This window comes from Anas platyrhynchos, chromosome 9 (genome assembly GCF_047663525.1).
Source record: "Anas platyrhynchos isolate ZD024472 breed Pekin duck chromosome 9, IASCAAS_PekinDuck_T2T, whole genome shotgun sequence".
Classification (NCBI taxonomy): Eukaryota; Metazoa; Chordata; class Aves; order Anseriformes; family Anatidae; genus Anas; species Anas platyrhynchos.
Window position 1 is genome coordinate 8173536 of NC_092595.1, and position 27363 is coordinate 8200898.

The 27363-nt window shown below is 46.5% G+C and overlaps 2 protein-coding genes across 8 annotated transcripts in view; both read left to right on the forward strand.

Annotated features, from left to right (window-relative positions):
• LOC110353632 (SRY-box transcription factor 2) overlaps nucleotides 1-27363 on the forward strand; it is a 269422-nt gene that overhangs the window by 220335 nt on the left and 21724 nt on the right. For all 7 annotated transcript variants that reach the window (XR_011811542.1, XR_011811541.1, XR_011811543.1 and 4 more), the window contains one exon: nucleotides 15205-15481. Coding sequence is in view for 1 of the 7 variants with exons in the window: in XM_072042726.1 (XP_071898827.1) it covers nucleotides 15205-15481 (277 nt within the window). In the remaining 6 variants the exon portion in view is untranslated. The remainder of the gene's footprint in view (nucleotides 1-15204; nucleotides 15482-27363) is intronic.
• Nucleotides 25228-26597, forward strand: SOX2 (SRY-box transcription factor 2). The gene has a single exon (XM_072042725.1). The coding sequence runs from the start codon at nucleotides 25650-25652 to the stop codon at nucleotides 26595-26597; it is 948 nt and encodes a 315-aa protein (XP_071898826.1). The 5' UTR covers nucleotides 25228-25649.

Sequence of the window (27363 nt, forward strand, 5' to 3'; positions counted from 1 at the left end):
CTTCATAACAAAGATAGAAGGTTGTTTCAAATTTTACATATAAAGCATAAATTTTCATTTTGATAAACTTACAAAGGACAGAGTTGAGCGTAAAAGTGAGGTCTTAGCGACATATGAATCTTTCTCAAAAAAAAAAAAAAAAAAAAAAGAAGAAGTATTAACAGTATCATTTTCAATGATTTGAATATAAATCTCTGGGAAAAACAAGCCTGGAAATAATGCAACACCGAACCTGATCCCTTGGCTGTACAGAGCTTTGTTTGGCTTCTGAGCAGACATGGGATTGAGGAAGGAGTGCAGGACCTGTATGTAAGGCTGCCCAGAGGTTCTACAAGGCTGTAAGATTCCTGACGTTTTCCCTGGCAAGCAGCTGCTGCTGGAGTAGTGTGACTCAGCCAACTCTTACTGCTTTTAATTGCTGCTGACTGGTACGGGAGGGGGGATAATGGAGTTTACAGTGTGCTGCCTGCACTACCCAGCAATCCTTGTGCAGGAAGGGGTTCTTCTCAATGCCAGCCCTACTAGCTTTCTGTAGTCTGTACCGAAAGGTCTACTACATTACTGCAGTGTATGCACAACTTCTGTTGAGTGAGTGATAGTAGTTAGAGAAAACAATCAAATCAGTAGGTAAACAGCATATAGCAAGAAAGCACCCTTCTAACTTCATTTTTTCTCTTTCAGGCACCTTATATTTTATCATTTAAAAACAAAAAAGGAAGGGGGGGGGAAGGCATTGTGTTCAGATAAAGTCAGTGAAGGTTCGAACCATAGGATGTTACTGCAGTGCTGGTTTGCAGATGATACACCCTGACACTCTGTAGACTTAACAGCTTAATGCTAAATGCCATATAAGCAGATACTCTAGGTGAGGGATGGTTTTATCTGGCTGGCTCAGAGCAAGCCCAAAGCAGATACAGAGTTGTCCACACCCGTCGGTATAAACATCGCAGCAAGGGGAGGGTGTGATCCATGCACTTTTTATCCTCCAGTGTCTTTTTCCAAGGAGAGGAGAATTCTCCTTTGGGGGAAATAGTTGTGTGACATGATCTGTACAGCAGTAAACTTAACAAAAGCAAGATTTATTAGAAAAAGTAACTAACTCAATGGGGCAGGGATAGAGACAAAGTAAAGCCAGTTTATTCAGAATAAAAGTAATCTCACAGGGATTTACTTTACTTTAACTAATGCTCTAAATTTGTTTTCACTCTGTTACTTAATTTGACTTATATTATCCAAATGTCTCTAGGTAGACATGGCCAACTTTGTATGAGGAAAATGTGAAAAAAGCACTCTACTATTGTTTTACAGCTGACAGATTGTTCCTGCTTCAGAATCCTTTATGTTCTAGCAGGTGTTGGCAGGAGGAAGTCTGGCTCACAGACTGAAATGTAATATTAAGTGGAAAAAGGCACACAAATTTCTGGGGAAAGACTTGAAAAAATGTTGCTAATATCAGTGAGTGCTTTTGCCATTCCAACCACATAGAGACTTGTGGGTTTTTTTCAATGTCAAACGTCTATCCTAAGCTTTATAAAGTACTTATCTATGATAATGTATAAATCCTGCAACATCATTTCATCTTAAAAGCCAAATGAAGAAATGAATAACTAGCCACAAATAAAAGTGAAATCCAAGCCAGGCACACCTTTAGCCAGAAATGAAAGCCATTCTCCTCTGTTCCCTGAACCAAAGATGAATAATGTCATATACCCAATCTTTGGGTCCAGCAATCTTTGAGTAGTTTGGAACAAGGGTCTGAGAATTTGCACTGCAGCTCTGGCAGTATGCTGTGCCCTAGGCAAAGGTCTTTCAGCGATGTGCTCACAGTTAAGGCTATTCAGGCCACTGATGGAAATGTTAGGTTCTCTGTCAAGTCCAGTGGAAGCTTTCTGTCTAACAGCTAAATGAAATTTGGCAGTTCCTCTTTTAAACTTTTGATTGAGAAAACAGGAAGGAAGAGGTAGCTTCCATAGCTGGATATTATGGTTACGTGCAATACCATTGCATGCAGATATTGAGGAGTCTATTGCATTTTTCTATACTCTGATTTAGTACAGGCAGACAAAACATTTCTTGCCAATGTGTTTAGATTATTTTTGGCTAGCAAGTAACTACACCTTGTGAAGCTAATCCTGCAAAGAAAACCCTTCTATTTAAAAATAAATAAATAAGTAAATAAAATCAGAATCATCTCTTGTGGAGAAAAAGCAGAGTGCAAGATGGTTGAGCTGTTCCCATTTACTTGCAAGGATGTACTAAAGGCCGTCTGTGGAGGTATGGTCATGCCATAGCCTTTCTGCCAGGCTGTAGTCACATTTTCTATGCTCCTTCCAGACCAGTAAGCTGCAGAGAACCACCTAAGACTAATTTTCCTTCACTCATCCTGCAGGTTTCCATGCAAATTTCCACTTGTTTGTGTGGCAGACATACAGCCCCAATGACATAGTGACTCTATGACAAAAGCAGTACAGAATAAAGAGAAGGAACAATTTGCAAGAGTTTTTCCAACCAGCGAGAAATAACTGGATGCTCTCAGACCTGACCAAGAAGCGTTTGCTTGGTCCGGGAAAATAGCATTTAATAACTTGCAACCCTATTTCTGATATACACGCACCATGGGAAAGAAGGAAAAAAATACAAAAAATTGAAGTCTTGGGCAGAGCAGAGCCTCTTCTGAACAATCAGCTTTTGTAGCCACAGGAAGAGGCTTCTCAATTTCTGACTGACACCTCAGCATTCTCCTGTGATGTCTGAAGTGCAGGATAACAACAGCAGTAATTTAAAACATGTTTTGCACCAGCAGCAGGACTAATGAAGTCTAGTTTCCTACAAATTTTTATTCCACATCATGAAACCCACCAACCTAGTGCAACAGTCTCAAATTCTCCTGTCTTACTGTCATGGCTTACCTCAATCTCTTCAGTTTCCATTAAAAAGATCCTTCCAAACTTGCTGCCTCATTCTCTAACAATGCTGCAGACGATGGGAAGTAAACACTGTTTCTTTTTCTTGAGTCAGGGCTGTGCTGAGTGGGCACATGATAGCTTGGCTAGTGGGCAGCCACCCAGACTAGGTTGCTGTGTCCTTGCATTCTGGTCTTTCCTACACTGGAAATGTTGCTTTTGGTTCCTTTCTCTTTGCAGTTCCTGATTTTTACAGAATTTATCTCTAAGACCTCTGTCAAATTTGATTAAAATTGGCCAATAGGTTCAAAAGTTAACTTCAGGTTGATGGATAATGGGTAAATGTGGCAAAGTCCTTCATGCTCCTGACTTTCTTCTCTTTACCTCCCTATAATTCTCCCTATAAGTTGACTTCCACTGTTGGAGCTGGACACAGCTGTAGCACAACTATTCTTGTGATTTCACATTTCATGTAGTCGGGTCTTGTAAGAGTGCTGTGTGAATCTGCAACTGCATGTCCTGAAATCTGTGAAGTTCTTAACTTTTTCTGAAGTCCTTGGAAGGCACTTGCAATGCCTGGTTACAGTCCTGAAACTGCTAACCTTGCTTACATATATTTGAAATAAATTGTTACTCATTCTCCCCAGTAAAGCTCTCCCATTTGGGGGCTATTTTGAAGTGGGAAGGGCACATAATTTAGCTCAAATGAGGGTTTGTGTGGTTTGAGCATGGAAGTGCCTGACCTTTTACAATCTGCTGTGAGTGTGCATGCATCATTGTTTGTAATTTGGCTTTTTAAAGATGTAATGTTTTGTATCAAACATGTTCATTGAGAAAAGTAATGTAAGTTAATTTGCAACAAGCATCCTAAACAAAATAATAATAACAAAAAAAAAGGAGAAAAAAAAAGTAAAACTTTTACATTCTTAGTAGGACTTAATTTAGTCATTCTGAAATGTAGAATAGCTACTTCATCTATTAAACTGTATAGTCTCGGTTATCATCCACTGAAGTACATCTTTTTCCAGAGTTGTAATGGAAATATAATGAATGGCAAAAAAATTGAGTGGAAGGAAAAGAAAATTATGCTAGCTCCTCTGAAATTGAACATTTTAATGGCAATAGGATGGGGAGGAGATGTATGTTGCAAAGGACTTTTCACTTGGATTATAATTTTCTTCCATAATTGGAACATCCTAAATGATATTATGACATTTAGTATGCGAGATTAGATTATTAGCATGAGTAAATGTAGAAAAAGGACACAAAAAGACAAATTTCAAGCATTTGGCTCTGGGGGAGCAGTAATAGCAATATGAATTGACTCACCAAGGCTCCAGTCCAGCAGTTACTGATGTACTTAAGTTCACATAAGTGAATTTTTCCTGTGGAACTATTTAAAAACCTAAGGCTGAGCAGGATCCTAGGGTCTTATAATACTGGGGCAAAATTAGTCTTCTACAGAAGAATTCTGGTTTTCTAATTTAGCTTAGGTCACTACCTCAATAGCGTTATTGTAAGGTTTAAATAGAATCTCAATGACTTAAAAATATTATTAATAATAAAAACAACAGCACAGTTCCCTTTTGCTTCTCCCAGTGATAAAAAGTGTCCTGGACACTGTCGCTACACACTCAGCAGCAGTGAAGGCCACATTGTGTATGTGCATTACAGATAGTGAACAAAATCAAAGGTACAGAAATCATATCGCTGTCATTTGATGATCAGCCAGCATCATTTCAATCTTATTCAGATATAACATCTAAAAGATTAAGTCAGTTACTTGAGAGTTGGAGGCTCATAAGTGTGAATATAATGAAGAGCCTAAAATGTTTTGATTTCCCAGTGTCTTTTTGGGTCTGGACTGTAAGGCTATCTATCATCAGCATATTTTAAAATAGCATAGAACATATCTCTCCACTAACTATTTTATTATCCCTAACTGCCCACTGCATAAAAAAAAGGTAGATCTACACAGGACTCGCCATGGAAACACTGATTCCAAGAGGAAAAGCCAGTCAGGATCAGCACTGTCCACTCTACACAAGTACAGAAACTTTCCAGAGTATTTTATGAGAAAATATTTGTGGGTGTGAGAATTATATACACAAGTGTCAGCCCCTGACAGGGTGAATGTAGCCATTAACTAATTAGGAACAGAATTTGCATAGCCTGCAACTCTCAAACATTTATATGAATAAATTGATGGTCATCCAAATACTTGTAAATGAATTAATTAAAAGAGATGATAGGATTCTACAGATAACCAAATCTAGTAATTAAAACATTTTACTCATATGATTACTCACCTAATTCTACTAGCAAGGTTATTTTTCTCTAGTTCAGTGGAAATATCATGACCTGTTACTATATTGTATATTTTCTGAGCTTTTTTGTTTTTTAATTATTATTATTTTATCTCTTGACTGTGCTGCACTGTCTGAGGTATAAAATAATTAATGCATTAGCTTGTTAGTGATTAGCTTCTTAGCCAGGACTTGTGAAAATTTAGAGTATTTAAAATTCTCCAGCTGGCTGCTACTGTCTATTTTGACTGCTACAAAACTCACGCATACCCACAACATATTTCTCTTGTCCTTTGATAATTAACAGGCTAGAAGTGCCAAAAAAAAAAAAAAAAAAAAAATCCCTGTTGTCCTGACACTATTAGAGCAGGAACTATGAGCCTCTAAAAAGTAAGAAATACGTTATTCTGTGTTTAGAGCTGATTATATTACTTGGTGGTTGTGGCCTTGAAGTATTTTGATTTTATCTTAGAAAACAGGGCTGATCTGGATGAATTCCAGCTGAAGCTACAGGAATTGAAGAATTAAGCTACAGAACATAATGAAATGATTCAGTCCCATGCAATCTGATGAGCATCACTGTGTGTAATGGGGTGTGTGTGTGTGTGGTTGCATCTGAAGCTGGTTGTATACCATTGATTACAAAAGTACCTTTTACACATAGTGTAAGATAATTACTTTGTATGAAAAGCAGACTATTTTAAAGCATTTATTTTAATAAATACATTTAGCACTAGTTTTCTGTATGTGGGTATATTGTTAGTGGGTAGTATTCAAGGCTAAAGCCCTTACCTTTGTGCTGATGTTGAAAACTATCAATTATAAAACACCTAACAATGTTCCACCAATGAGCACGCTCTGCTAGCGGCACGTTCCTATTCCTCTCTTTAAAAGACAGATATTGCTGTGTGCAGGAGTGCCGAGACTGGGGTACCATTGTTAGGGTTGATTAAGGGGAGGAGGAACTGTTCAAATTTTAGGGTTCTTTTCTTATCAGACATCTATTGAACTGAATAGCATTTTGTTTTATATCACACTTTTTATGGCCTAGGTATCTCAAAGCTCTTTACAAAACAATCTGTTTCAATAATAAATGTTACTAGTATAGTGAATGTGTAGGCATCTATTATGTGATCTGCAATAGCTCACGTACTCTTTGGCATTTGAACAATACATTTAGGTAGTAGGGTGATGAGAATAGGTAAGACAGTTTTATTTGCAAGTGGTAAAATAAATGTTTAAGAATCTTAGCATTGAAACCAAAAGTAGAAGGAAAATATTTATCCTGTAGCTTATAATTTGGTATAAATCTATTTCACATCCACCTGGATGCAGAGTTGTGATAGGTAAGAAAAACCAGAGCAGTAATTGCTCATTGGAGGTACGGGATCTTGAAAGAAGTAGTCCCAACCTACATCTTGGGCAGTCTACAAACATCTCCCAGGTGGCTTAGGACCACAGTAGAAATGGTTCTGTCACTGACTTGTCCTTGCTGGAGTTCTGGACCCCAGACTGCATGGAGTATGTAAAATTACTAGATTGTTAGCAGAGTTTACAAAAAAAAAAAAAAAAAAAGTCTGCAGCTCAGCTACCACAAATCACACACTAGCAGATTGGAAACTAGGGTAGAATTGGTAAAATCCTGTACTGACCCCAACTGTATAGATTGTCCTGAATGTAGTCTTTCTTAAAGCTACACCTATGACATGCTATAGCTATGCGGATGCTTTTCTCTGACTGTGCACCCCAGATGCATTTTCTCTTTCTTTTCTCCTGTAGTCAAGGTCTCTCTCTCTTCTTTCTCAACCTCCATCTGCTCTCATCTTCCTTTAAACTCTTCTCTGCCCCCCCTCCTTCAACCTGGACAACACCATACCTCTTTTCAAAGCCTTTATTTTAAGAAGAAAATAAAATACATGAAATCTGAATGACTTCAAAACCATATTCTGGTGCTTTCTCTTGCTTCTCAGTCCACTATTGTTGTTCAGACAGTGTATAGAGCACTATATCAAGTAATTGGGTATTATCTTCTGGACTGTAGTTCAGGCACTAAAAATAGCGTATTAGTGACCACTTTGTTCCATATGCCTCCTCTTTATGAAAGGAGCGAGCGGCACTTCTTTCAGGCTTTCCATGTTGGAATGTTAACTTCTAGCAGAGGTGCTGTTCTTTTTGTGGTGAAAGCAAAATACGTATGAACTGGATGTGATTGTTGCTTCCATATAACGTTGTAAAACTCATTGCCACATGATTATTTTCTGTCACTAGGCTCATACTTGCAAGTTCAGACTGACATGGTCTCCACTGCTGTTGTTTGACAGCATTGCTTTGTTGTTCTACTGTTCTTTATCCTGTGCTCCAAAAGACTGGGCAGTGCACGTCTCTCATTAAGACAACCACCAGGTGGGCCACTGTTTCCAAAGCTAGCTGATGATTTTGGTTTTCAGCTAGCAGCATCACACAGGAGCCTGAATATCACAAATGATAAGCAACCGTCTTCCACAAATCATGCTCAGATAAAGTGTATCACCTGGGCCTCCAGGGCTTAGGAACCCAAAATACCTGGTCACTTTTTGAAAGCTCTGTGTTGTCCACAATCAAGTAGGTGATCTTCAGGAGAGGACAGTGGTTTCTGTCCCTTGCTGTGAAAAGGGACCAAATGTGGTCCTGATAAAAGGTGGCTTGGAGGCCTGTTTGTCTCTTCCAGTCTACCCCTTTCCATTCAGTTACTGGGGAGCCTCTGGAACATGCTTCTATTCCTGAAAGCCCGGCCACTTAGTACCCCACTCCCTTCATCAGCAGCCAGTCAGGTCCAGCTTCTGTGCATCGCTGCAAGGTGATCTCTTTTTCTTACTGCAGATGTTGAGGAGGATGACCAACTGACAGTAAAATTGCTTGGTACTGATGAGCCCTTGGCTTTGTTATTGTGGTAAAACATACATCATTTGACAGCTGCATGTGCATGGAAAAAAACATAGATGATTAACGGTTTCCTGTCTTTTCTTGCTACTGATCTTCTTTGCTATGACAGATGAGACTCAGATGTCTTTTTTTTTTTTTTTTTTTTTTTTAAGAGACAGAGAGAGAAAGGGAGAATATTTAAACTTGTTCTCACCTAAGTCTTTTATGTTATCCTAAGGACCTTATTTGTAGTAGAGATTTTTTTTATTTATTTTTTTCTGAATTTCAGCTCTCCTAAAATGATCAGCTCTGCCATTCAGCTTTGAAAAGGAATGTATATTTTTCCCTTCCTGGATTTTTTTTTTCCAAAAGGGTCTAATGCTAATTTTACTTATTCAGAAATTAAAATAGCAAACAGTTTATATGAGGTGTTGATAATTACCTATATTACTGTAATGCTGTGACAGATGTTGGCAAAAAGAAGCAGAAAATGCCTACAGCTGTGCACTCCATGACATCCAGTTTATACTCAGACAGAAGGCTAACAGATGTTCTGAACTGTCACTTTGCCTAAATGTTTTTAAAGTCTAAGGACCTGCTTTATAATTCACTAGGGCCTCGTTTGGTTTCATAGAGGTCCTCAGAATTCCCATCTGTGACAATTAATGTCGAAGACTTTTATAAATCAACCACTGTCCTTATAAGCCCTCTGCAAATAGATATTGTGTAACTGTGTACTCCTGAGACTTCTGGTTTTTGTAACCTAGCTGTGAATTTCTACAACTTGTATATAAAATAACTCTTGTTTTGAACAGAAAGAGAACAGACATGAGTACAGCTAGAGCAACAAAGATCACTGATGTATGTTTGACTGACTTCAGAATATCTATGTTAAAATAGTCTTTATTCTTTTCCCAGATGCTATGGTCATTTCTAAGTTGACTTTAAAATGCTAACCACTTCCAACTACTTAGTCATTTTCCCAAAGGAAAATATGAATCTTGGTAGTATTAAAATATAGCACTTAAACAAGTATGTTCAGCTGCTAGAGATATTCCTATTCCTGGAGAATATTCTAATTCAAAAATAGTGAAATTATATAAGGGAGACTTTAAAATATGATTCAAGCTTTATGTTTTAAATTATTTCAAAATGGAGATGTTATAAGAGTGACATGTGCGTAGTGTGTGCATGTAAAAATCTGAGATTTAAAATAGTCTTCAGTCTTTAAGCTCCACCCAAGTTTTCCAGCATACCTTTAGATAAGCAAAAAATGTCTCTGCTATAAAGCAACTTAACACATTATTGATAGTTGCCATTTCTTTTTAAAAGCTGGATTCCTGTTGTACAGTAGTTTAATAGTTTAAACATTGTGCTAACATAATCAGTGTTTGGCCTCTTCTGTTCCCCAATCCTGTATAGAAGCAGAACTCCAAATTGTACATCTTTCTGGGTTTGTTTCTAAATTACTCCCCACACTTAATTACGAGGATGAGAGGGATGCCTTATTCCTCTTTGTTATAGGCTAAGCTCTCAGTAATCCCAAACAAAAGAGCCAGTTCTGGAAGATATAGGATTTGCTAGCAGGATTATGGTCTCATAGATAATGATGTGCAGTCAGCAGAAGCGAAGCTTTATTTTAATTCAAATAAGCTAGTAAACAAACCACTGACAAGTCTGCTGGTGAGAGTAACTGGCTTCTGTTGCCACATTGGCAGCTAAATTATAGAAAATCTATTATACCCTGTTCACCATATGTTTAATTTAATACAGATACAAATTAAACTATCCACAGTGCCTATTAAAATAACAATACATATTTCTTAAATATATGAATGTTTTAAGATACATTCCCCTGACCTTAAGAAGGGCAATGCTGATTTGGGAGACTACAGCAAAACACATGCTATAGTCAACAGATTCTCTTCAACAACAACAGTAATTTGAAAACCTCAGAATATTAATAGTACAGTTTTGTAAAAGATAATGAGGTTAATTGGGGTGTTCTACCTTCTAAACATCTGCTTTTACGCATTTCCCTCCCCCTAGGTTCCTGGGCCTTGGATTTGATAGAAGTGGTTGATATCTAATCCGTTGTACACTTTTTAATTCTGTGCCAGATACAGTATGAGTTGTTTGCCCTTTTCCTGCTGCAAATAGATATCCCTCATTTCTGCATATTATCATGTATTAATGCTTTTTTTTCATATAGCTGTGTAACCTGGATTTTTGACCCATCGGGAACATTGGAGCTGCTCCTCTGTAATACTGGTGCAGGGTTTCAAGTTGTGTAAAAGGATTCCTACTTCATGCCCATGTTGTTCAGAAGAAGTATTGAGCACAGTGTGTTGTGATCCACTCTGGACCCTGATTGCCATCTTGAGTCCTAAAATGGCTTTTTGCAAGGGTTTCTCTAAATCTGTTTTTTTTTCTCTAACTTTTGTCTAAGCAAGTTGAATATCCCTCATAAAGTCACTAAGTCTCTAAGTCACTGCATGCAGCAGGTTATGGGGTAGGGGCTAAAGGTCAGCAGGTGTTACTGTGCTGAGGTGGTGATGATGATGGAGTACCTGAAAACATACAGAAACCACAGAAAAAAAAAAAATAACCTCTCCAAATTCACGTTGCATCTTAAGTGATTGATTACAAACAAGTGCCAGGCAGAACATTGCCGGTGAAGTGCTCTCCGGACTTTGCCGGGAGCCTCCATCCAAGATGAGCTTTCTCCCTTCTAGTTCCAGGCTGCTAACAGCAACAGGAAACATGAATGGAAACAGAACTGTTGAGGTGATTTGTGGATTGCCATCTTGCTCCCCAGTAACATAATCAGGAATTAGCATTCAGAATGATATTTCTCTCATCATTTAAGATGTAAGAATGCATTCATACTCCATGTGCATGTGTGGAAGTGTGTGCATAGAAAGGGGTCTCAGGGTTCTGTAAATGCCCGGGATTACATGCCATGTATTTGTGTCAGGCATTAGATTGTATGCTGGCATGCATATAGTGCATAATATGTGCATGGGTATGTGAAGTATTACTTTTTGTGTGCACATATATGCACATTGTCTGTAAATTGTTTTAAATTACTGTTGTTATTTGCCAAAAGATTTTCAGAATCAATGTCTGTAACACAGATGTAACATACCCAGGAATTAATTAACTAACTGTAGCAAAGAAGTTTAACTTCTTCGAAAAATTCATCTTAGCGTGTAAAAGAAGTCCAACTCCAGAGAAAGTTGTAATCTAAAGAATTGAATAAAGGAAGGTATCAAATCCTAGAGATACATGGACAAAATGCTGACAGGATATTACTAGCTCTATACTTTCCTTTTCCAGGAGAAATGCATCCTTTACCATGTGGTCATCCTTCAGTAAAGGCATATTTGGCAGTGCAGCAATCCATTGCAATTGGCAGCAAAAATATTGCAGCAAATGTTGAAGCAATAAATGAACAGGTCTCTTACAGCAATCATGAAAAAAAAAAAAGTTGAATATTCTTCAATTTTAGGAGACGTGTGAAGTTCATACATCCATTTATGTACAGTGAAAGGCCTGCATGCTGTGCAGACCTGCAGCTCCTCATGAGCCGCTTTTGCAAAGTGAGTGCTCTTTGCTTTCAATTAACTGGAGATTTTACCATCATGTCCCAGGACAATTAAAAAATAATAATAATAATTAAAAAAAAAATCTATCGAGGTTTCACAAATGTTCCCCTAACACTGAGAGGTGGTGGGATGCCTCTCTAACCTTTCCAAGGACTGTATGATCTCTTTGCGGACTCCCAGCACACCAGAATCCACACCCGTGGCTTTTGGGCTAGAAAAGCCTAATTAGTTGAAATGGAAGCGAGCTGAGAACTTAGGAGCATCCCCCGCGCGGGCGGAGTGGGGCGCGGAGCCGCAGCTTCCCTCCGGGGCCGGGGGGGTCCCTCGGGGCTCCGGTCCCGCGTGGGCAGTGGGAGGAGGGCTGGGGACCGCGGGGCGGCCGGAGGGGGGCTCCGTGTGCCACAGCCCGGGCAGCGAGCGCGGAGCTGCTGGCAGGGGCGAGGAGCGCCGGCAGCAGCCTGGCTTTTGCTCTCGGCTGGAGCAGGGCCAGTGCTTACCCCTGGGTGGGAGCCCCCAGGTTCGAGAATGATTTGTACTGGGGCACAGCTGGGGGTCTTGCACTCAGCCCCTCTACGAGAGAGCGCTTCTTGGCAAACTCCTTACGGGGCTTTTCTGTTTGGATTGCCGATGTAGAGGTGTAGATCTCGCTTGCAGATTTAGAGAGATCTCATATTTTATCTGCACTGTTAGGTGCAGATTTTTTTTTCCGCCCGAGTCTGAAATTACTTGTGAATACCAAAGTCTGGGACGCTCAATTTCCCATCCCGTGGGACCTCTTTCGGGACACAGCCTTAAGTACATCAGTGCCCGTGCGTTTCGTTTTTCCCTCTGCGGGGCAAAGCGAAAAATGCGAGTTGAGATGCAAGTTTTTTTTAGAGCCCTTCCAACCTGTGGTTCACGCTTTTTTTTTTCTTTCTTTTTCTTTTTTTTTTTTCCCCTCCTCTAGAAAGTCTTAACCATTGATACAGCGCGTTAGAAAGTTGCAGCCAGACGGTCCCACGCACTGATGATTTCGTTTCCGGCTATCTGCAAAATGAGCTTTAAGCCAATTTCGTGCTTCAAGCTAAAGAGAAGGATTCGTATTTCCCTCCTAGATGCGTGGCATTCCTGGAATCTCTTTGTCAGCTTGCTGTAGGATGCTGCTGTAATTTGCCTGGAAATTCTCCCCAAGATTTGTATACAGCGGTTAAGAACGACGTAAAATTTCTGAGCCATCGGGATGCTTTGTCTGGGGGAAAAAAAAAAAAAGAAAATCATCTTTCCTTCCTAAGTCCGTATTAAACTGTTCATAGTCTGGTTCACATTTAACCCAAAGAACCTCTATAGGTAGCAAAATGCGTATTTTCTACTAATCCCTTTCCTTCACTGCTGTGAGTAATAAAATATCTCCTCAGGAGGAGCGGTACTTTCTTCCCCAGTGTCACCAGTTTAGGAAAGCACTTGCACGATTTCAACTTTGACACGGTTGGATCTTTTTTGCCCCCGATTTCATTATTTTTTTCTCCTTTGCGTTTAGAGGCTATTGCAAAATGACCGGAGTTTGCTTGAGCCCCGCAGGTGGAGGTGAGCTCCGCCACCCTCCCCGCATGCGGCTCTTGGCGAGGAGCCTGGCAAGGGAAGGAGCCCCCGCACCCTGGGAGCGCAGCCCCCCTGTGCCGAGCTTGTAGGGTTGGGGGCCGGCGGCTGCCGTCGGGGGTCGGAGGGGTCGGGGGGCTCCGAGGAGCCTCGCCGAGGCTCCCCGCACCCTCCCCGCTCCAGCGGGGCGAGTCGGCGCGAAGATGTTTATCCTGAGATAGAAAATGGGTTGTTGAAAAACAAGCCATGTGCAAATAGTTTAATTTTCCGTTTTGATGCTTATCTTTGTCTCCCGAATTTCATCGGAGAGGCTTTAATTGGCGTGTGGGTAATAGTTCCTAAATAATCCCTTATTAGATGACTTCAGACGAGTTGTGAACCAATAACGTCTTAGTCCCAAAAGTGAAAGTAGAATTTGAAGGCGCGGGTCAGTTTTTGTCAAAGGGCTCATTTGAGCATCTTTTAGTTTGCTGAAAAAGCTAATTAAAGAATGTTTGAAGGTTAAAGTCATTATTCCGTGCTGTTGTCGTGCTACAAGTGAGCCGAGTTTTGTGAAAACACAAAGGGCAGAAGTCACAGAGGTGGATTACTGTCAGTCCCGGCTACAGAGGCACGGAGAACTGTGGCATTAATTCCTATAGAAAGGTAGACAAACACAGGCAGTGACTAACAACTTCCCGCAGCGCCCTATTGTCTAAGCACTTTCTTTTGCTTTAGGGCTCTCTTCCAGTTGCTACAGCCGCAACCAGATTCAACCCTAGGTACCGGGGAGACTTTCGGCCGCGCAATTTTTGACCCGCGGAACAATTTCCAGCACAGAAATAGCTGCGCCTCCCGGTCCTTGCTCCCAGCGCACCCTTCCCTTTGAGCGGTGCTAATTTATTCATGACTCGGCAGAAAGTTAGCAACGCGCCACAACTCTGCCGCAGCCCGGGGCACCCTGGCAGGCTCGGGGCTTGCTCCCCAGGCTGAAGCCCGGGCGCTGCGGTGAGGGGCAGCGACGCCCCCGACCTGCGGGGACGCTTCGAGCGCTGGGCACCGACTTTGGCTGCGGCGCGCCCCGGTCGCGGGGGCTGCGCGCTGCGGGGGCGCAGGGACCCGCCCGTGTTCACACGCCGGGAAATCCCTGGGGCCGGTCCCTGGGGCCCTTCGCCCCGCTTTGCGCCTTTGTGTGCGTGTGTGCATGCGGGCAGCGGGCTGCGAAGCGGCGCGCACAAAGATAGGCGCAGACACCGCACGGGAGGGTCTCCTCTGGCTCGCTTCTCCAGCGCTCCTTGCCTTCGCCTCGGAGCCGCGGTGCCCCGCTCGCTCCCAAAGCCTAGGTTTTTAGGTCTGGCTCCGACCGCAGATCTCCCCAAATTCAAAGAAACAGATGTTTGGGCCGATTAAGGCTGGGGCGCGGGGGGAGGGGAGGAGGGAACCCTGCAGCTGCAACTCAAAGAAATATATTGATAAAATATTTCAGTAGTAATAAATACGCGGAGATCAGCTCGACCTTGCAAGGTCTTTATTTTAATTTTTCCCCCCTATATACAAAAATCTTTATCAAACCTCTATTCTATGGCTTCAATAAACAGAACCCATTACCTCACGGCAGCTTTTGTTGGCCTGTATACAAGCGAGAACAAAATGGTTATTCAGGAGAACGCTTTCGATTTTTATTGTGTGTAGTATGCACAAAGAGCAGTGTTATTGTATTAAAAAGAACCATCTGTAGCAGAAACAATGGCATCAAATTATCTTTGAATACCCACTGCAAAAATATAAAGCTTTTTTATTATTCTTCTGCTGTACGGTGGGGGACAGAGAAGTGACTTTTTTGTTGTTGTGGGTGCATTCTTATAACACACACACAGAATCAGCCATTTGGATTTTTTAAGCCATAAACGATTTTTTCCCCTCTTGTTCCAGGGACTGCAGTTAAAAGCTAGGGCTAGGACTTGGAGGATGTGTAGGCAAACGGAAGGAGAGCCGGGGGAAGAAAAACCGAAATGGATTCATTCTCCGTCCTGGATGGAGGAGGAGAGGAGAGGAGAAGGGGACGTGCGAGCTTCCTTCAGCTGCCTCTGTCCGGTGAAAAGTGCTCGAAGCCCCGGGGCTGCCTCGGGCTCAGGAGTCCGCGCGGACTTTCGCTGTAAGCTGCCAATCAAACTGCTAACTAGCCACCACCCTGCTCTGGCACGGACATGTAAGTAGCTGCAGCCCAACTTTGACATTCACACTTTTTCCCCCCTCCTCCCCCGTGACCTTTAAAGCGATCGAGAAACCCGGCTCCCACCTACGACCCGCCGCTCCGAGCTGGCGAGCGTGAAACTCGGGGACCGGTGCGCGCCGGGCGGCTTCTGCTTTCACCGACTTTCAGCGGCAGCCGCTTGGCGAGCGGAGCTCCGGGCAGGAGCGGTGCCTCCCCGAGCCTGCCCCTTGCCCCGGCTCTCACTGCTTCAACCGGGGCCGCGGTTACCCCGCGGGAAGAGCCGCGGAGAAGGGCCGGCACCGCGGTGCCCACCCTGCGCGGTGCCCCCATCCCGCGCGGTGCCCCCATTCCGCGCGGTGCCCATCCTGCGCGGTGCCCCCATCCTGCGCAGTGCTGATCCCGCTGCCCCCGCAAGGTTCCTGCGGCTGGGGGCGCTCCGCGGGGGCGGCTGCGGGCTGGGGGCTGCCGCCCGGCCGGGGCTCACCTGGGCGCGCAGCGGCGCGCAGCGCTGGCGCAACGCCCGCGCAACGCCCGCGCAACGCCCGCGCTCTGGCGCCCCCTGCCGGCTGCGCGCCGCGCAACCCGCACCCGCCCGCTCCCCGCCTCCCCAGGCTCGCCCGGGAAGAGCGGGGCGGCCGCGGACATCGCCCCCCCGGCGGCTCCTGGGCTGGCAAGGGGGGGTCCGGCCCGAGGGGAGACGCGGGGCGAAGGGGCCGTGCCCGGGGAAGTTGCGAATAAATCGCGGCGTGTGACTGCCGCGGGCTAACGCTGCCTCCTGACGCACCGCAATTTGGGCTGGGGAAGATCGATTTTGACGTTTGGGCTCGTTATAATGCCATTTAAAGGGAAGCTCTTTTTAGTTACAGTTAGCAAAGTTGAGGTTGGATTTTCCCCCCCTCTTCTCCCCCTCCTCTTTTTTGGGGGGTAAGAATTTGGTAGATAAAGGTTAATCTTGGGCTGAATGATAGAGCTGTGATTGACAAGAGAAAAGGTGTTGAGGGCAGGTCGAGCTGTCTTATTTACAGCCCACTGCTTGCTATAGAGCCTTTGTTAGGACTGGAAAGCTAATTTAGTGCTGATCAAAAGCACCACAGAGTTAAAGGACTGGTAATGACTGCTAATTTCATTTCAGCCTCATACATCCCCAACTGCTGTAATTAAAGACGTGCTATTTAAATACAGGTGAAGAGTTTTTGTAGTAGGGGGAAAGTGGGTAGCCGGTTACAATTTGATTTATGCTTAATATGGTAAAAGACCGGCGGCTGCTGCCTGGTTTTAGCGGCGGGCCTTTGTGCAGCACCCCGCCTCTGCGGAGCCGGCCCCGCGGGGAAAGGGGGGCGCAGCCCGGGGCGCACGGGGAGCCGAGCCCCAGGCTGCCGGGGGTCGGTGCCGCTCCTAATTGTTCCCATCGAACAAGCCGGCGAACCCTGGGAGAGCCGGGGAGAGGGGAGACGGAGGGGCATGTGTCAGCCTTGAAGTGCCTCTGCGGAAGCTCGGGTCCTCATATTATTATTATTTTTAATTAAATTATTTTACCACTCCGCGCTGGCTCCGAAGCGATGTAATTTCACGACCGATATATAACAGTTTCTTTCTGGGGAAACATCAAAGGATAAAAAGCTCTACGTTTTCGTAGTTGGTTAAAATTGATACAAAAAAAAAAAAAAAAAAAAAAAAAGAATTTAGCCTTTAATCTCTTTTTATCCCCCAAGACTGAAGATCTGTACTCGACCCCGCTAAGCTCCGGGCTCCCCCCCTTCCGGGGCCGCGGCGGGCGGCTGGCAGCTCCCCCTGTCGGCAGCGCCCGGAGCCGCCGCTGCCCGCGGAACTTGCGCGGCGCAAACCAGCGCGGGGAGCGCGGCACCGGGCGAGGAGCGGTGCCCGGCGGTGTCGCCGAGCCGCTGGGCTTCGTAAGGCAAACCCCGAAAAAAGCCCAGCGCAGAGAGCAAGGGATCAGTCTCCTGCCCGAGCTGCTCGCTTTGAGGGCGAACGGACAGACACGGGGAAGATGCCACCGGGCTGTAGCTGCGCCCTGTTGGGGAAGGCCCGGCAGAAATGGCCGTGCCTTTTGCTCTCCGAGGAACAGGGCTGCTGCTGCGGGACCGCTTGTGCTCTGCTGGCCGGCCGGCGTGCAAAGACCAACGTGGGTCTTGGCAGCATAGGGCTGAAAATTAAAAATGAGGGTGGCCTTTTCCTCCTCCCCAGCTCCGGCGTGCCGGTGCGGCCAGGATAAATTCCAGCCTGCCGGAGGCTTGGGTTGGTGTTTGCATCCCAAGGGGTCCTAAAGGAGTCGGCACTGACAGGTGCTGCTTGTGAGCAGAGGGAACGTTTCCGTTTCGTTAGGGGAAAAAACGTGTAAAATGGCATGTGTGGAAACGCGGAGCTGTAAGTCGTTTCCCCCCGCCTCCCCAACAAAAAGAGCAAAATAACCCCCCCCCCTCCCCCAAATTCCTGGAAAAATAAGAAGCCTTGTCTGGAGTGGACGCTTGGAGTGAGGTTTGTCTTCCTACTGAGTTGACAGATTAGAAAGAAAGCCGGTTGATATAAATCGATTAGCCAAAATACATGAACTGCTGCGTTGTCACCAACTTTTGAGGTGATTTAGGTGAATTATTTCGGAGGCACCTGCACAGCTCCGAGGAGAGCATTTAGCGGCTGAGTCCGCGCGTTGCAGTAACGCCGAACCCACTTTGTGCGTCTTGCGTGCGAGCAGAAACGCTAATGGAAACCAAATTATTTCTGCTAAATTGGGGTTATTTTGTATCTCCTGTTGATAGCCTGGTCGCAAGTCATAGCGCCGCAATTTTTCTATTAAATGAATCCCATGGCTGTGGGTCTCACAATAAACTTTTTCACTTTGGAAATTATACGAACAGCGTTTTTTAAGGATTGTTTGTCGCGCTGAGTAGACTTTCCCCATTCTCTAGGTTTGATCTCCGCTTGAGACTCTTAATAAGGCAATTCTGTAGTAAGAGCGCCCAAACTAAAGACATAGCATTTTCTATAAATAATAGCAAAAGCCCTGCACAGATTTCCTGCACAACGGAATTCCCAGATTTCCTTTACTGTTTCTTTAGTTGGCATGGGTTGGTATATATAACTCCGAAATTAAGCAAAAATATACATCTGTATAGATCTGTCAAACGAGCTATAAACAGAGATATTATATGTCAATTACTACAGGAAACGGACAAAATACAGAGCGGTTGGTACACCCGTTTTCACGTCAGAAGACACTGCACAAAACCGCAGTGACTCCTGCCGAAGCGTGAATGATTAACCCAGATCCAGGAGCGGTGCAGTTGGTGCTCCCCTTAGGAACAACAGTTGTGAGGGGGGCTATAAACGGGTCGTAAACCCCCCTTAACAAGGGTAGAAGCTGGCACGGAAAGTCGAAGCTCTCGAGTGACGACTTTAACCAAAATGCGCCTTTTTTCGGGGCTGGGTTCGCAGCCCGACGGCACCCACGGGAGGAGAGCGGGGGCCGCGGCCCGGTGGGGCAGACACCTGGCAGCGGGGTGGGGGTTGGGGGGGACAGCCCCGGGCTCTTTCTCGCTCTTTTCCAGTCGGGGGAAAGGTGCATCTGCAGCTTACTTCGGTCTTTTGGAAGGAGAGATTTTTGGATGCCGCTATTTCCCACAGCTCTCTCTCCAGAGCAGCGGAAGGGGAGACTCGAAGAAAGAAACCCGAAAAGCGACCTTAAATACCAGTTTTCGGGGCGGCTTTTCCCACTTTTTCCCTCCTTCCCTCCCCCTTCTCCCCCCCCCCGCCCCTCTGTGGCACCTGGGTGCTGCGAGCACCCTCCTCCGGCAGCGCTGCCTGGGCACGGGGAGCCAAGGGACTGGCACCCCCGGTGCCCCTCTTCGCCCCGCTTTTCTCAGGCGGAAGCGGGGGAAGAAGCCACGCTCCCCCAGGATGTCCAAGTAGAGAGGGCTGCGACCCCCCTTGTCCCAGCCCCGAGGGGGACAGGTCTTCCTGCGCCCCCAAAACTTGCCCTGTCCCCGCGGGGCTCACACGCGTCCTTGGCCTATGGCCGGGCGCAGGATGCAGGATGCTGGGAGCATCCTATGAGGCACCCCCAGCTCCCTCTCGAGCTCCCTTAGGTCATCCTTGGGTGAAGGACCGTAGATAGACACATGGGAAGTGGTGGTGGTATTATTTATAGCGCCGTCTCTCTGCTCCGATTAAGCGCCGTCTAAATATGAATTCACAGTATAGACAGCTAGTCTATAATTTGAATTAAAATCCCCACAACGAGCCCGTCACTGGAGAATTCTGAAATCACAAGCCTAAGTTGACACAATGAGCCCATGGTGTCAATAAACCATGGGCGAGATGGAGAGATTGTCACTCCAGACCATAACAGTTCTGAAAGTGTCATTACCGGCTGTCCTGTCAATGAGCTCCAAATTAAGGACTATGAGGAACAGCGAGATAAAAGTCACCGTCTTGGCTCCATTATGGGCGATCGTGTCAGTGATCTGAGGATCGCTGGAATGGGATTGGTTTTTTTTTCTTCTTTTTCTGTATTTTTTTTTAATGTATTTTTCAAGCCATGCCTCGGGATTCCAGGATTTGAGGTGCGCTGGGGAGAGGAGCAACCTTGAAGCACCCCAGGCTCTGTCTCAGGCGTTCCCATTGAAAGTGCGAGAGCTTCTTTGGGAAACGTTGTGAATTCAATGGAGGAGCCGGAATAATTCCATCAAAACTGCTCTGGGGCCAAAAAGGACTTCATTTGATTAGGGCGACACGTGTGATCCCATGAACAGACCCATTTTAACACCATTTTTTTTTTTCTTAAGTCAATACAAAGGTGGTGAGGGGGAACGAGAGAAAGAAAATAGGAACCTCAGCTTTAGCAAAAGACACGTTTCTGTTTAAGATAGCACCTTCCAGGCATTAAAACTTTCAGAAAATGTCCCAACCTCTCTCTCCTGTGAGCCTGAGAGAGTTAAGGGGACTTACTCAGGAATTGGAAACCTTCAATTCTGGATTTTCGTGCCTTTGTGGGTTTAAGCAAAGCAGTTAGCGTTCTTCAGGAGGGGTTTTGTGTTTAATATACATGAGTTCATTCAACTACAATGGGAAAAGAAAACTCATTTGTTCTTATGAAACTAGGAAGGAAAGATAACTTTAAATAGACTGCCAAAAAGGATCCTGCTCAAGGGGGTTGCCTCCCCGGCAAAGGGCCTACTTCCAACTGTAATTTCACCCTGTTATGTTGTGCAGTAATTCCCGAGTTTATCCTCGCCACTGGTGCTTCATTTTCTGTTTTATTTTTAAGGTCATGTAAGAAAAAATAACGGCTTCCATTCTGCTCTCCTCTGGGAAGGAGGTCCAGAGAGTGGTATTTCAGAAGCAGGGAAAAATCGCAGAGTTTGAGGAGGCTGTTGGCTATTTATGAAGAGTCCTGGAAGCGTGTTTGGACAAACGGCTTCTCCGTTTATTGAGAAGCCTTTTGAAAGCGACTTTGAGAGGTGCTGTGTGTGCATGTCAGTCGGCTGTTCTGCTGTTTATTGCGTACGAGAAACTCGTCCCAGCATCCGAGGTTTATTATGATTATTATTATTATTATTAATTTCGCTTCTCACAGCACTGAAGAAAGGTGGAGCCGGTTGTTATTTTTCTTTTTTAACCTCGCTATCATTTTTTTCCTTCTTTTTTTCTTTTCTTTTTTTTTTTTCTTCCTTTTTAAAATCTTTTTTTGTTTGTTTGTTATTTTTATTTTTTAACGCCCTGAAAAAACAGCAGCAGAAAGCCCATGCAGGCGGCAGTCGCTGGGCGGGGAGGTGGCAGAGGGGCCGCTCGGAGGGCACACCGCTTCCCGCCGGCACCTTTCGGTCCCCTTCGGTCCCCGTCAGTCACCCCCGGTCCCCGCCGGTCCCCCGAGCATCCCCGGGCATCCCCGGGAGCAGCGGGGCCGTGCGCTGCCGCCCTGCCGCACGTGTGCTCGCCCCGCGGCTGCCTTAGGGAGAAGGAGGATGAAAGGGGTCGCGGAGCTCCCTCCGCATTCCCCAGCTTTCAAGGGTCCTCAGAGCCCTTGAGGGAAATTATTGGGCGAAACTGGGGCTGGATGCGGCGGTGGTGCCTCGCCCCCCTCGACCGCTTGTACGTGTAATGCCACTTCTGAGAGCGACAATCGGGCTACTTGCTGGACAGGCAGGGACAAAAAGCAGATTAAACCGTTTTAAATAATAATAAAAAAATATATCCCGAACGCAAGCAGAGTGGATTACGCTTGCCCCAGCGGCTCGGGTCCCCAGGACTCCCCGAGCGGCCGCCCCTGCCCCTCGGGCCCCGCCGAGAGGGGTGGCCCCGGGCCGCCGGGCGGGGGGCGCAGGAGCCCCGCTGGGGTCCGGGGCCGGCCCTGCCCCTCGGCCCCGCGAACTTGGAACTCGTGAAGTTTATTTGAGCTTGTGCTTTGGTATTTTTTTTGGTGTCCCTTTTTTTTTTAAATTAATTTATTTTTTTTGCTGGTGCCCAAGGTTGTCGCTAGGTCTGCGCCCGTCGCTGTGCCAGCTTGCTTTGGCTGAGCAAATGGGGCGCTTCTGCCACTGCGGAAAGGACAGGGGCTGGAAAAGGGGCTCCGTACTCACTCGATTTTCATTATTATTATTATTATTGGCATTGGAAGGTGTTTATCCCCACGTTTGTCACGGGAGAGTAGCACAAACCCACGGTGTGATTTCTGAAATTCCCCAGGGATGGGAAATTTGGCTTTGGCTTCGTGTGCCGAAACGTCCTGGGCGAACTTCAGCTCCTGAGCTGCTGCGGGGGGGTGGGGGGGGAGGAAATTTCTCTGCGCGTTTTCGTCTTCTGAATTTTTTTAAACGTAATGAAATTAAAACTTTTGGAGCTCACAGTTGACATTTTGCAGAAAATTGAGTTATCAAGGCAGTAATTATTTCACAGGGAGATAAAACTCTCATAGCCCTAACTGTCAAATAGGGCCCTTTTCAGATTTTAATTACAAAATAAAATTAGTCTGCTCTTCCTCGGAAGGGTTTGTGAGTGGCTAAACAGAGCTTTCCCCAATACTGGTGGTCGTCAAACTCTGCTAATTAGCAATGCTGAGAAATTCCAGTTAACAAGGACATTCTCTAAGTCTCTGCAGGTTCCCTGCCGTTCGCCTTCATTTCCATAAGAAGATTAAGAGTGGAGGGGAACACACTCAAATGCAGATGCAGAAAAGAAGCGTTTTTAACAAGCATCATAATAGTAAGATGCTTGGCTAGTTCTCACCTAATTACTGCAAGTTAAACCTCTATTTGCAGCTAAGGACAAAAAATGGAGCTGCAATCTTCCATCTCCACAAGACTGCTTAATAGTTTGCTTTAGATTGGTTACTAGCAGGTTCAGAAAAAAATAATATGAAAATGTGTATATTCTTTCCGATACAGTTAACACGATAGGTTGTATCCTCAGGGCTTTTAGAGAAATCGGCGGTTATTAGAACAATAAATACACAAAATCCAAGTAGTTAACATTCATTTTCTTTAAAGAAACTCATAACCTGGAAATAAGAGTGCATGTGCCGTAAAGCCCATCACTGAGAACATTTGCAGACTATTTGTTTAATGTAAGCACTTTTCATTTCCATAAATTATACCAAAGGCAACGATTTTTTAAATCCACTCAGATTAAACCATCCCTCCGCAGGCCTCCCTTTCAACGTGGCTATATTCTTCCGCAGAGTGCTGTTGTTATTGTCATTAATACAGAAAACCGGGGGACCATTTCATCTTTCTTATTTTCCAGCCTGCAGCCCGGGCTGTCCGTGCTTCCCCGGCCGTGTGTCCATATACCCAAACCCACACACCCCAGAGGAAAGCCAGAAAATGCCCTAAAGGACCTTTTTCGCCCTCACCTTCTTTCCTACGGCGTGTTAGTATGTATCCACGCCGGATAGATAGTTTATTGCATCGATAATTAAAACGGTTAATTAAAATAAAGCCGTAAATACTCCCCGATAACACAATTGGTAGGCATTTCCCAGCCTTTATTCGGAGGATAAATGCAATTAGAAAGGGGCCAGGCCCCGTAAGGCCCCCGGCGGGCACAGCGCAGCCCCCGCCGCCCTGCTCCTGCGGGTCCCCGCGCTGCGCACCCCACGCGGCAGCAGCCGGAGCCAGAGCCTCGCTCTGCCTGTGCACCACCAAGCCTCCGGTATCACTTTATTACGCTGAACAAACACCAAAGCCACCCACCCCACCCCCTCTTTTTTTTTTTTTTTCAATTTAATTATCCCTAAGATTTTATTATTGTTATTTGGCATGGCGTTATCAACTGCCGACCCGAGCATAAACAATACGAAAGTAAATAGTCGCCGTGCCCTCAGGAGCGGCCGGACAATCAGAACCCCTTTACATCCCTCATCTCGTAATTTGCACCTATTTTTTTCGCCGCTTTAACCTATCACTTATCTACCGGCTCTATCCCTATCTCCGAATTAAACGCATTAAACCCGATAGGATTTATTTGCATAATCCCCACACGCAAAGATGGCACGGAGGTTGTTCAGCAGGATGATTTGGAAGGGGTGTAATAACTCGGGCCCTTCCCAACCCCCCTCCTACCCCCCCCCGGGCATCTCTCGGGGCCGGGTGGGGCCGGCAGGGGGCGCCGCAGCGCCGCGGCTGGGACCGTGCGGGGCGCCCGGGCGCGGCCCCGGCCCCCGCCTGCGGTGCCCGGTCCCGGGGCGCCCCCTGCCCCTCGCCCCCCGGCCCGGGGGCTGCTCGCACCCCCGGGGGGGCTCCCACCTCCGGGAGGGGCAGCCCAGGCCCCGGTGGGTTGGAGGAGGAGGAGGCGGCGTGGGTAGAGCGGGGCCGGCGTGCGGCTCCCCCCCGCTCGGCGTCCTCTTTTCCCCTCCTTCCTTTGTCGTCAAGTGCGTTTTAGCAACAAAGATCCCAACAAGAGAGTGGAAGTAAACTTAGCCGGGGCTTTGTGCGGCCCCGTGTAGCGACAAGAAGAGAAACAAAACTACCTATTTGTACCGCCGGGCGCGCCCACCCAGCGCCGCCCGCACAAAGGGCGCGGGGCAGCCTTGGGCCGCCGCGGGTCCCTGCCCCGCCGTGTGCGCTCCGCGGGGGGACTTTTGGGGTCCCCTCCCCATTGTGCCGAGTCTCCCCGGCACCGTGAGACCAGAGGAAGGGCTCAGTGCTGCGGGCACGGAGGGGGCGCACCCCGGGCTGTGCGGAACGGCCTCGGCTCCCCGGCGGGGAGGCAGCGGGCGGGGGGCTCCGCTCCTCCGAGCACCCCACGGGTGGGGAGACCCCGGCCCCACGGGTGGGGCGAGCGTTGCCCATGCGGGACCCCGCCGGTCCCGGAGGGGTGCCTGCAGCGGGGCGTGGGGGGCCGAGGGGAGGCCGAGGCTGGGGGGGGGAAGGCTGGGGGGAGGCCGTTCCCTCTCCGCGCTCCCCCCATGGCTTCTCCAAGCCTCAAGCCAACACCAACTTGGGAAAGGGGAGAAAAAAAAAAATAGGAAAAAAAAAAAAAAACGTCGCAACAATGCTGTTTACCCACTTCCTCCAAAAGGCGTGTGTGACCTGTTGCTGGAAGGGGAGCTACAAAGGCTTCCCAGTGGCTGCCTGGGCCGCCTCTGGGCCCGCCCCCCCCCGCCGAGCCGTCCCGGCGGCTCCGAGCCCCCGCCCCGTTTCATGCAAAACCAGGGGTAGAGACTTGTCCTCAGTGGCGGAGCCGCCGAGCGCTGATTGGCCGGGGCGAACACATTTATTCCCTGACAAGCCCCCATCACATGGATGGTTGTCTATTAACTTGTTCAAAAAAGTATCAGGAGTTGTCAAGGCAGAGAGAGAGAGTGTGTGTGTTTGCAAAAGGGGGTAAAGTAGTTTGCTGGCTCTTTAAGACTGAGGTGGAGAGAGAGAGAGAGAGAGAGAGGCAGGCAGAGAAAAGGGAAAAAGGAGGAAGAAGAAGTTTTTTAAAAGCAAGGCTCCGGCGGTAATAATAGCAGTTATTAGCATTATTAATCCATCAGCGAAGAGGAAGATTCTGATCGTGATCCAAGTGTGGTTTTGGGGAGTCCCCCTCCCCCCTTTCATACCCCTCCCTAGGAAAAAAAAAAAAAAAAAGTCCGGCTTGGGACTTTGCTGCCGCTGCTCCTCGCTTCTCTGCTCAAGGCTGGTTCCAGGCAAAAGTAGTTTGAATGTACAACATGATGGAAACCGAGCTGAAACCTCCCGCCCCCCAGCAAACTTCGGGGGGAGGCACAGGCAACTCCAACTCGGCCGCCAACAACCAGAAGAACAGCCCGGACCGGGTCAAGCGCCCCATGAACGCCTTCATGGTGTGGTCCCGCGGGCAGCGGCGGAAAATGGCCCAGGAGAACCCGAAGATGCACAACTCCGAGATCAGCAAGCGGCTCGGGGCCGAGTGGAAACTTTTATCCGAGGCGGAAAAGAGACCCTTCATTGACGAAGCCAAGCGGCTCCGAGCTCTGCACATGAAGGAGCACCCGGATTATAAATACCGACCCCGGAGGAAAACCAAGACCCTGATGAAGAAGGATAAGTACACGTTGCCAGGGGGCTTACTGGCACCGGGCACCAATACCATGACGACTGGGGTAGGGGTTGGGGCCACCTTGGGAGCTGGGGTGAACCAGAGGATGGACAGTTACGCGCACATGAACGGCTGGACCAACGGAGGCTATGGGATGATGCAAGAGCAGCTCGGCTACCCGCAGCACCCGGGCTTGAACGCGCACAACGCGGCGCAGATGCAGCCCATGCACCGCTACGACGTGAGCGCCCTGCAGTACAACTCCATGACCAGCTCGCAGACTTACATGAACGGATCGCCTACCTACAGCATGTCGTACTCCCAGCAAGGGACCCCGGGCATGGCCCTGGGCTCCATGGGCTCGGTGGTCAAGACGGAATCCAGCTCCAGTCCCCCCGTAGTCACCTCGTCGTCTCATTCAAGGGCTCCTTGCCAAGCTGGGGACCTTCGGGACATGATCAGCATGTATCTACCAGGTGCTGAAGTACCAGAACCAGCTGCCCCAAGCAGACTTCATATGTCCCAACACTACCAGAGTGCACCTGTTCCTGGCACAGCCATTAATGGCACACTCCCTCTATCACATATGTAAGACAAAGGGGCTGGGGGGGCGGAGGGGCGGGGGGGGTGGGGGGAGGAAAACTAAACAAAACAAACAAACAAAAAAACTTTTATTAGAAATTCTGGACTTTTTTTTTTTTTTTTTGGACTATTTTTGTACAGAGAAAACCGGGGGCGGGGGAGGGGGGGCAGAAATAAAACCGACGAGGAACTTGTATAGAGCTTGGAGGGGAAGCAACTACACAAAACTTTTAAAAAGTTCTAGTGAAAACGGTAGGAACTTTGCAGAAAGTTTGCAAAAGTCTTTACCAATAATATTTAGAGCTAGACTCAAAGAGCGAAGAGGAAAATGTTTTAATATTTGCAGGCAACTTTTGTACAGTATTTATCAAAATAAACATGGCAATCAGAATGTCCATTGGTAATATAGAGAGGAAAAAAAAAACCAAACTCGAGAATTTGCCAATTATTTTTTAAAAATAGAGTCTACTTGGAGCATTGTGGCTTTGGCAGCTGAATTTATAACAGCTGCGAGAGGAGAGGAAATTATTTTACAGCGTTTGGACATTTAAATTGTTTTAGAAATTGTACAAAAGGCAAAAATGGTAGGACGAGTACTTGCGAACCATGGGCTTGGTTTGCTGTAAAAGGGCAAACGTTTAGATGTACTAAATTTTATTTTATTTTATTTTTTACTTCTTGTTAAAAAGCAAAAATTGCCATGCAGGTTCACATGCCGTTTGTTAATTTATAATAAGTTTTTGTTTCCAGACTTCATCCTGTTCAAAGAAAAGAAA

What these genes read in the sequence shown, in the direction of transcription:
- SOX2 (XM_072042725.1), top strand. Translation starts at nt 25,650, where the DNA reads ATGTACAACATGATGGAAACCGAGCTGAAACCTCCCGCCCCCCAGCAA.